Source organism: Nilaparvata lugens, chromosome 6 (genome assembly GCF_014356525.2).
Source record: "Nilaparvata lugens isolate BPH chromosome 6, ASM1435652v1, whole genome shotgun sequence".
Taxonomy (NCBI): Eukaryota; Metazoa; Arthropoda; class Insecta; order Hemiptera; family Delphacidae; genus Nilaparvata; species Nilaparvata lugens.
The window spans coordinates 60671136-60682747 of record NC_052509.1 but is presented as its reverse complement, the minus strand read 5'-3'; the positions used below and the strand labels follow the sequence as shown (position 1 = coordinate 60682747).

Here is an 11612-nt window from a genome sequence, read left to right as displayed (position 1 = left end):
ATTAATAATTATAAATATAAAGAAAATAAAAATCTCAGTACCCTTTTTTTGAAATATTTTATCACAACATGTTTCGGACATTGATGCCATTTTCAAGTGATATGAAGTAAATAAATTTAATACTACTGGAAGATTCTTATTTTGATCATATGTTTTTATGAACTAGGACTGTAAATTTTGGGTTTATACAGAAAAGAGATAATTAATAATTACTTAACAAAATATTTCATCTTAACTTAATTGTGGAAATTCATCATGAGTTTATTAAAAAATATGATTTCTTGCTTAATAAAATATAATTGATTATTCCAAACGAGAATAAACCGTTGAAATTACATCAATAAACCTGTATCAGCTACTATTGTGCGGTCCACGTTATAATGACAGTATTTGATCAACTTTGGTTTTGCTATCCTTGTCTATCATTCGACAAAGCCGGTGGTACTATTCTTTTCTAGGTTCACAACGATAACAATTATGTTTTTGACGGTGTAGAAATATAATTAATTAATTAATCAATTAATTAATTATTATTATTATTATTATTATTATTATTGTTATTATTATTATTATCATTATTATTATTGTCATTTGTTACGTGAAGCCACAAAAAATGCAGGGAATTGGCATCGCTATTCTTCTATCTTTATCTACTGCCATTATAACGTGGACCACACTATATCTATGAAAGGCATTGACAAGACAGAGGATGGGCAACATTTTTCTCCTATCTTTCTCCACTGCCATTATAACGTGGACCTCACTAATCAATATAAATGTTTCTTTTTTTAGTCAACGTTGAACGTTCAAAGTAAATCTCACTATCAGCTATCAATGTAGGAATCATCAATGCCTCCCATTTTTCCCATTCTGACAGATTTTAGTGGATCTTATCATAGTACTATCATGGAACCATGCTTTACCTCAGCGCGGCTCGTGTTACAAATTGAAAAAAGAAACTACATTCGATTGAAACGTTAACCGTGGTGCAATCCTTTCACAGTTGCTGTCAATTCAATTGACTCTCAAAGAGAAAAGTACGCGCCTGGAGAACAAAGCGCGCTTGGGGAAATTTTCAAATTGAACAATACGATCGGCTCCACGTTTTCCGATGTTAATTGAAAGCTTCGATCTGTTTTTGTTGTACACAGTCTCTGTTCTAATTGCAATCGATTTAAATTTCACGTTTGAGATCGCAGTTCTATTAGTGGTGGAGGTGACAATGTCTCCCTTGCCTGTCATTAAAAAAGGCTGTAGTCTTCCGACAGGCTGACAGTGGAAATTGGGAATAACTTCTGGAAAACAATCATTTTGTGAAGCTTCAAAGTAAACTTTCACTCTCTACCGATGGTTGGAAACATTTCATTCGATGTTGCTTCATATTACTCCAATCCTATCAAAATCCAGAATGAAACTAACACGGAGGTTTGAGAGCTGCTGTTAGAGTAGATTTCAATTTTGTTTGGAAAAGGAGAAGCTGTATTATTGGTTTGATCTATGCATCAATGGATAAACAATGACACATGAATTTCCGTGGAGGTTTCATTCCAAAATGAAGGATGAGCTCATCACCACTGAACAATATTTTTATTCAAATTCGTAATCATTATACCTTCCAAAGATTGCATCCAGCCCTTGAATGTGATTTTGGGCATTGGACATTCATCACACTGTTGGAATATTTCATACAACAAGCTGCTATTGAGTTTGTCAGTGTCGTTTATGATTCTACCATTTTATTGTGTACCAGTTAGTTGACAATAATATGACTACATTATTCTGCTGTTGGTGGGAATAATACATAGACTCATCCTAAACTCATGCATTCGACAAATGAAAATATTATCACTAACAAAAAAATATTATTCAACCCATTCCTATCATTATACCACGGTTGGATCCGTGGTCTAGTGGAAAGAGTGCTTGAGTAGCAACCTAGAGGTCCCGGGTTCACAACCGCTCATCACCAAAATGTTTGATCATGACCTGATCGATCCCGTGTTATCTATCATATGGACACATTTGTCGGTCCCGGCTGAAGTATGATGACTTATTGACGGCTTGAACCAGTAGTTCTGTGAACAGTAGACCTCACGCAGTATTCTCATCCACAAGTACCTGATTGAAACTATAGACCTTATGGAAATACAGCAATAGACTGGCTCCTCCACACATCTGTGTAATCACTTGTCAGCTGATTTTTGATGAATAATAATTCTAGTCTGATTTTTACTCTGATATTAGCGTATGAAGGATGCTCCTTTCTCCTTTATTATTATCCTTGAAATGCAAAATTTCCAAAAACCTTGTATAAACGTCGACGCGCAATTAAAAAAGGAGCATACCTGTCAAATTTCATGAAAATCTATTACCGCGTTTCGCCGTAAATGCGCAACATATAAACATTCAAACATTCAAAAATTCAAACATTTAAACTTCAAGAGAAATGCCAAACTGTCGACTTGAATCTCAGACCTTACTTCGCTCGGTCAATTATATTCAGGCTAGGTTGGACCTTCTCGTGAGTGACTTCCCACCAATAAAAGCCATACAAATTCACTTTTTTACCGGAATGTGATTTTCAAAAGTATGTGTATTCAACAAATGATAGAAATTGATGTCACAAAATAGTGATAAAATTTCTTGTATGATTGTTTCAGTAATGCACTTGGGTGTTGAGAGGCAGTCGGTGCCTCAAGCCAGTGGCCTGGATGTTGGTGTGGAGGGGGGCGGGAGCAGGAGTCGGTGACCGCTGCAGCTGCTGCCCAGATCAGCTGTCACAGCTGTCACAGCTGCAACAGCTGGCACGGCTGTCACAGCTGCCTGAATCAGCTGGTGCAGTCAGCGGCCGGCAACCGGCATGGATAACCATACCCCCTATCAGGTAATGTCTCAATTCAAATGAAAGAATGTTGTACCAAGTGAATTTGATGCACTCCATAAGCTTTTGTGCACTCGCCTGAGGACTCGTGTGATAATATGTGTACTGAGCACATTTGATGCACTCAATGAACAATTGCGAACTCGCCTGAGGCTCGTACAGAAAGTTTCTCTGACATGAAGAGCTTCTTGAATAGTTGAATGTACCCCTAGATATCAATTTCATTGAGAGTGTCCGGTGCAGTGAAAATACATATCCCTATAAGATTCAAAGGGACTATTCTATTCAATTCATTCATTCTTCATTCATTCATACAATAAGTACATTATCAAAATGATAGGGAGATGAAAAATAAGGTAACCTTGTGCTATTCCTCTCCCAAATTGAGATAGCACATAGTCCGAAATAGGTTAAGTCTTAAGTCTTGTAGTTCTTCAATGCACGAAATACCCAATCCTCAAGTATTTTCACAAGGTAGATTTTCAAATTTGGAACAAGAATAGGGAATATTCACATACTAAAGATATAATTTTGAATAATTACTGAAAAACAGGCTTAATTGAATTCAATTAATTCACATTTTGAAATAAATTACACAGGAAATATACAAAAAGAAAGATTCAGTATTCCTACTTGCTCTGTCAGGCAAAATTACAAAGAAAAGATACAGGAAGAAAGATAGGCTTCAGTTTTAAAACTAGCTCGGTCTGGCTCAGTGAGAATAGTCCTCTTAAAACTTGTGGGAATTATATTATTTTTACTGTGCTCAGTTATTCTCACTGCACTGTTTCACTCTCACTCCCACTGATAGGGCTATGTGAAAATCCTGCTTAAATTATATATATTTTTCCTATTTTCAAGGATCACGTTTATTACCACCAAAGGAAAAATACCAATTGAACACAAATTATAAAATACAGATTATAGGAGATAAAGAAAAGTAAAAGTATGTAAGAGAATAAATAGAATGTATTCAATGCAACTTTAATGCAACAATGGATGCAGAAGTAATAGCATTGAATATGAAATATGTAGCATTGAATGCATTGAATAGCATGAAAATGTAGTAGCATTGAAAGCAATATTGCATGCAATGCTGCATTCAATGCATTGCATGCAATGCTGCATTAAATGCGACATCAATGCAAAAGAATGTAGGCCTAAGAGTATGTAATGCATATATGAAATCGCCGTAGAAAACAGAAAGAAGGATGTACAGACAGTTTTAAAGGAGGAAAACAAAATTACCATTTTTCCAATCAAAATATGTCAAAATCATGCTCAGATTTGAGTGGATATTGATGATAGATGAAACAGATAAGATGACGATTCTTCATCATATTCTGATGTGGAATGAACTCATTCTACATAAAACATCGTCTTATAAAATAATCACACATTAACTTGAGTCTTTGCAGTGTGACTTCCGTATGCTTCATTCTTCACGTGTTTTTTATCATGAAGGGCGTGAATTATAATATCATAGAGAAACAATAGCACAAGTAGATATCGCTTCTCTCCAGAAGTCACCATAATCGTCAACCACATACATTCATAGAGCAAAAATAGCGTAAATAGTTATCCCATGATATGGGGCGTTCATGTCGCAACTTTTACTGTTATCTCAAGCTGATAGTCCACGTAGTTCTTTCCCGTGACGCTGGTTGTCTTTCATATTGGTAGAGAGTTAGTGGGAAGAATATTTTTAATATTCTTTCAGAAGAATGGACATTGATATGTCCAAAGCTCCGCCAATTTATGTAGATGCATAACAATATAATTATCTATAGTTATTATATTACAAATTGCTTTTTCATATCATATACAGTTCAATGATTATTTTCTTAGTCTATATCATGTAAATTCATCTATAATTTTGCTGTATTGTAAGCTATTGTAAATAAGTGTATAAGTCAGTATATATTGTAATCAACATAAATAGAGTACTCAATCAATCAATCAATCAATATTGTGTCGCTTTTATTATTTTAATTTTTTTTACACTCTCACCCCAAAAAACAGTAAAAATCGACAATAATCGGCTTGAGTTAACAGTAAAAGTTGCGACATAAACGCCCTATACCATAGGATATCTATTTACGCTAATAAAACAATATAAAAAATCTTAAAGCACCCTTTATTTTCAAAAAACTTTAAAATAGTTTAACCTATTAAACTAATGATAGTATATATTTAATGGTTAAACCATTTCAAAGTTTTTTTAAAAATAAAGGGTGCTCTAAGATTTCTTAAATTGTTTTATTAATTTAAAGAGTAGCCCATGTGAATGAAGTGTTTCTATTTACGCTATTTTATCTCTATGATTATTATGTGGTTGACGATCATAGTGACTTCTAGAGAAAAGCGCTATTTCTACGTGACCTCTTGGTTGAGCAATAAATAACATTATTAATTTTTAAAGCGAAAAATGAGAAGAGAACACTATATTCACTGCAAAAACGCATGAGAATGTTTACCCATGACTTGTTTATGAATAAATATGGCGGTTGGTGAGACTGGTGGGTGCAATATGCATCAATTTCCCGTTAAGGCTTTGAGTAAAGTCATTATTTTCCCATCAGCACACTATATCAATGATAGAGTGGGATAGGCTCCTCTATAACTTGTTTACTTGAGGGTTCCAGAAAGCAATAATGTGGGTAGTCGACTCTATTTTCCAAAAAAAAAACGATCACATACTGTACATATTTTTCGTTTAAGAATAAAATATACAGCTAGCTTTCCCCCTAACGCTGTATTCATGAACGCATTTAATTTGATATCTAGATGAAGCTCTCTCTTGGATCAGGGTAGATTCATTCAGATTCAGTCTCTTGATGATATTTTGTACTATTTAGTTGATTCGTTTAAAAATACAGCTAGCTTCCTCCCTAACGCTGTATTCATGCATTTAATTTGATATCCAGATGAAGCTCTCTCTTCGATCAGGTTAGATTCGGTCTCTTGATGATATTTCTACTATTTAGTTGAGTATTTGCTCTCATTGGAATTACTCTTCTTTAACCCTCCGTCTATCGGATCAGCTGCATGTAACGGAGAATTAATTATTCACTGGAATGCTCCTGATATCCTATTATATTAAGCGAGCAATTTCTGTATATCTGTTTATATTTTTATATTTGGTTATTTATGTCCAACGGATCTCGAAAACGGCTCTCACGATTTTCACGAAATTTGAAACATAGTATGTTTATGATAAAAAAATTCGATTGCACTAGGTCTCATCTCCCTGGGAAAACTTGCTTAAAGACATGAAAAGGTTGATAATTATTCATCCTTGGGAAAACAGATGATAATTTCGTTCTCTGTGGAAACAGAAGATGCATGTGTGGGAGAGGAACATAATTATTTCCAGCTGTGTAATAAATCAGCGAGAAATATTATCTAGAAATTTTAATCGATTTGATCAAAATAATCTGATTTGTTGACATGACATGATAATCATTCTAAACTAGACTATATAATAATTTTCAGTCATTATTAATCATTATTTGACAATTTTAAGTGATTAGTGAGTGTTATTTTGTTATTCAATTTGGTTCGTAAATAATCTAAATAGAACTTTTTTGTTTTCAAATGTTTGGACTGAAAATCGAACCTGAATTCAAGTGTATGGAAAATAACCTACTTTCTCGGCTATTCATAGTGTATAAATCAAAATTCGGGGAAGAAACAGTTTTGGGCTGTACCTGTTAGTCCTTCCCCAATCATTTTGAAGCATTGTGTTCTGTTCATCAATAGTTTATAAATAAATAACGAGCGAATCTCGGTGCCCCGATATAGTCTTATAATATTCTTTATCAGCTTGGAATGATATATTGAAATTCACATACTTCGACAAAACAATGTTCATTCTATTCTTAATCTCTTCTCTTTAACAGAGGGTTGATTATATACTGGAATGCTCCTGCTATACTCCAATAATATATCAGTTTGGAAAAACATTTAGATTCCAATGATGATATATAAACAAAGCATATTCGAATGTTCCATCTCTTCGAAATCTCTTTCCCTTGTACCTTCCCTGAACAGAGAGTTAATTATTTACTGGAATTCTTCTGCCATACTCTAACATTATTTTAGTCCTGAATAATATATTGCAATTCCCAGAATGATATTTCATCAAAGCATACTTAAGTGTTCTTTCTCTCAAATCTCTTCCCCTTGTCTCTTTTCAAAGAGGATTGAACTCAAACATATACAGGAGGCATCATTCCTTTGCTGTATGAGAAAACGATATTATATTGAAGTTGCAAAGATCATAATAATTGTCTTTTTTCTTTAGGGCTACACTTAATATAAATAAAAATATAAATCCGGGTACCCTTTTAAATTATGACTTGAAAATGGCATTATACTCCGTACAAAACTACTTTTGACTTGGGAGGGACATTCGCAGCAGAGAAGGCATACAGCGGTAGGGATAGAACGGCGCTGATGTTACCGCTCTGAACCGGCAAGCATTCTCTAATTTCCAGTGAGTATTCAAGCGCTCATGTTAAATTACGACGTTTCCTCTCTCAAAGCATTGAGTCGACTGTCTCTAATCGACAAATTGGCAACTGCGCTTGTACCTGTGACTCTATCCATCACAGTGATTGGCTGATCTCCCTCCATTTCTTTGCGGCGCAATTCCTCCAAGTCAAAAGTAATTTTGTACGGAGTACATGAATAGTAGTAGATAGTACCATAGAGAAACAATAGCGTAAGTAGATATCCCATGGTATAGGGAATTTATGTCGCAACTTTTAGTGTTATCACAAGCCGATTATTGTCAATTTTTACTGTTTTGTTGGGGTGAGAGTGTAGGAACGGCACAATTTGAGAGACTACAAGCGTCACACAGCTGCATAGGAAAGAACTATGTGAACTATCGGCTTGGGATAACAGTAAAAGTTGCGACATAAATTCCCCATACCATGGGATATCTACTTACGCTATTGTTCCTCTATGGTAGTACATAGTACATTATGAGTACACTATAGTAGCCGAAACATGTCGTGACGAAATAATTTAAAAGGGTACTAAGATTTATATTTTTATTTATATCAAAAAAATTATTGTTATGAGATACGTGTAGATTTCGAGATCCACGTATCATAATCTCATGACAAGTGCTTATAATTCCCATCTCTGCCCAGATAATTATCACCTGTAATGAATTCTGCAAATAGATGTTATTAATCACACCAGACACCAATATTCAAACAGACACAAGTTACTGTCGCATGGTGGGACACAGAACTACAAATTAATCTATGCTTACATGCAGCCTTTGTGATGACAAGTCGATCAAATCACATTAGTCTGAGTCGAAATCGTAGCCTACTCTGTTGCAGTAGCCTAGGTAAAGCAGGTGCTAATAAGGGTATAATCCCACATTCAAGCACGCTATAGTGAGATAGTGAGATGTATATAGTGATGTATATAGATGTATATAGATAGCTATGGTATATAGTGAGATGCAGTATTCCTCATATATAAACTCAACGTTTCCCATTCAACAAAATACTGACAGATTAAAGTGGATTTCAGAACAGACGCCTGTCAGTAGTTGGTAGCTTAATCATAACACTACAGTCTCGTGCAGTTGACAACCCCTGTTAGGTGTAATGTAGCTTCAATTAGATGTAGTTGTTTTGTTGTCGGTACTGATTAAACTGTAATTATCAATTTGTATGAATTGTAATTACTGATATAACTGTGATTATCACTAATTGATGCAGATCCTGCAGTAGTCGAATCAGATTCTTGTCTGATTTGTGGTTTTATCAATCATGGAAGATTATTGCAATCACTAGTTGTTGGATTTTGGAGATTTGTTGACACCCACACCTTGAACCCTGAGTATGATGGAGCAGTGATTATTAGCCATCGTAATGGATTCTGCATCAGTGAACAGAAGTCAGGTTCTTGTCTGGTTTTTGATTTCATCAATCATGCAAGATTACTACAGTTTCAAGTGGTTGGATTTTGGAGATTGTTAACACTCACACCTGATTACAATTCAAGTAACATACCTAATCACGATACATACCTAAGGTACTATACGATATTATATACATTTTTTTTCAATTTTATGACCATATAGGATCACTGTAGTCTCTGGTTAGTCCTCTTTCTTCGTTTATTCGCTTCAATTCTCTTCCTTTCTTCCCAGTACCTTTTCATTCTGTCAGACCTTTCTTTTCTCAATTCATCTGAACTATACGATATATACTATAGACAAAACCCTGATCTCTGGTTAGCTTGTGTATTGTAACATAATTTGACAAGATTTATGATTTGTGAAATGTAATGCGATGAGAGAGCAATTTTCCTACATTCTTCCATAATCTTCAAGTGTGAGAACAGAGAAACAAGTCTCATTTTGTGAAAAGGAGTTGAAGTCAATTTGTAATAGAAACATTCTTCAATATAATAAGCTTGCAATACAATGCATTTGAAATAAGGAAATCACAATCTCTCCATTAGGGCGTATTCAACTTTACAGGATTAGGATCTCTATCCGATGAACTCCAGATTAATCTTATCACTAATCTTAGCACTCTATTGTAATCCGGAAATCCGATTTCGGTCCAACAAAACAAGAATAACATTTCGTCAACATTTTTTTACTTTCCTTGCCCTATTACCATAGGTAAGGAAAGTATTGCTTTCCGAAAAAAATAAGGTACCCCAATTTCTAAATTTCTATACGTTTCAAGGTCCCCTGAGTCCAAAAAACTGGTTTTTTGGTATTGGTCTGTATGTGTGTATGTGTGTGTATGTGTGTGTTGTGTGTGTGTGTGTGTGTGTGTGTGTGTGTGTGTGTGTGTGTGTGTGTGTGTGTGTGTGTGTGTGTGTGTGTGTGTGTGTGTGTGTGTGTGTGTGTATGAGTGTATGTGCTTCTGTGTACACGATATCTCATCTCTCAATTAACGGAATGACTTGAAATTTGGAACTTAAGGCCCTTTCACTATAAGGATCCGACACGAACAATTTCGATCAAATGCAATTCAAGATGGCAGCTAAAATGGCGAAAATGTTGTCAAAAACAGGGTTTTTCGTGATTTTCTCGGAAACGGCTCCAACGATTTTGATCAAATTCATACTTAAAATAGTCATCGATAAGCTCCATCAACTGCCACAGGTCCCATATCGGTAAAAATTTCAGGAGCCCCGCCCCATCAATGCAGATAGATTCCCAATTATCAGGCTTCAGATACAATTGAAACAAAAAAAATCAAGTGTAGTAGATTGAGCATGAAAATCTCTACAATTAATGTTCAGTAACATTTTCACCTAAAATTGAAAATAAGTTTTAAATTCGAGAAAATGTGATTATTCAATTGCAAATTATTGTTGATTCTATTAAATCATTCACTATGAAGAGATAGTAGACTTCATGTGTGTCTCCAGAGTTATTTATTGCCCTGTCACCAGCTGGCTCAAATCTTTGAATAGTAGACTTGAGATGCGCGGGTACACTAGCGTCAGGTGATCAATTTTCATAACGGCAAGGAAAGTTGTGTGAGTGCGCCACACCAGAATTTTGTCAATGGAATTATTTCCATATGAAAATGCGATGTTAATTCTAGCAGGATAATCTATATGACCACAGCTTTTCCACTATAATCTAGAGTAATTGACCGAGCGAAGTGAGGTCTTAGAGCCTGTTCACATGACAGCGATTTACGTTCGGTTGTCGCGCGGTTGACAAACCGAGCGATTGCCAGGTATAGGGAAACACATGGTGCCGTACACATGCATCGCTCGGTTTTAGTAGTCGCCGGCGAATCGCGGCGGTTGTAGTCTCAGACTACAACCGCTCGGTTGTCGCTCGGTTGCCGGGCGGCTCGATATACTAGAGCAGGCATGAGAGCGTACACATGTCTTCAGTCAACCGTGCGGTTTTGATCAGAGCAGTAATATAATATGTTAAAGAGTAATATAGTGATTATTACTATATATATATTTAGATTGAGTACCTAGAAATTATTTATCATAACCGAGCGCAAACCGCTCATGAATCGCTGTCATGTGTACGAGGCTGGCAAACCGAGCGATTTGCCAATCGAGCGTAAATCGCTGTCATGTGAACAAGCTCTAAGATTCAAGTAGACGGTTTGGCATTTCTCTTTGTTTAATTTTTTGAATGTTTATATGTTGCGCATTTACGGCGAAACGCGGTAATAGATTTTCATGAAATTTGACAGGTATGTTCCTTTTTTGATTGCGCGTCGACGTATATACAAGGTTTTTGGAAATTTTCCATTTCAAGGATAATATAAAAGGAAAAAGGAGCCTCCTTCATACGCCAATATTAGAGTAAAAATCAGACTATAGAATTATTCATCATAAATCAGCTGACAAGTGATTACACAGATGTGTGGAGAAGCCAGTCTATTGCTGTATTTCCATAAGGTCTATAGTTTCAATCAGGTACTTGTGGATGAGAATACTGCGTGAGGTCTACTGTTCACAGAGCTACTAGTATCGTATGCGTTCTATTATGTCCAAGTTCATTTTATATTGTACATTTTCAAACATTATATTAATTCTCATCATTAGCATGCAATTTTTCCACTGTACTAGTTTTTTTGAATGATATTGTGAACTCTTTCTGTGCAATATATTTATGAATTTGGTTTGTTCAAATGTATCATTATTATTATGAAAAGAATAAAATCATACTTCATAATACTCCTATTTCAAGCTATATTTTTTG

At 35.2% G+C, this 11612-nt stretch overlaps 1 protein-coding gene across 1 annotated transcript in view; it reads left to right on the top strand.

Annotated features, from left to right (window-relative positions):
* Positions 1 to 2736: 2736 nt before the first annotated feature.
* Positions 2737 to 11612, top strand: part of LOC111057992 (cyclic nucleotide-gated cation channel subunit A-like) — a 289690-nt gene continuing 280814 nt past the window's right edge. The window contains exon 1 of the mRNA XM_039431598.1: positions 2737 to 2884. Coding sequence (XP_039287532.1) covers positions 2861 to 2884 — 24 coding nt within the window. The 5' untranslated portion in view covers positions 2737 to 2860. The remainder of the gene's footprint in view (positions 2885 to 11612) is intronic.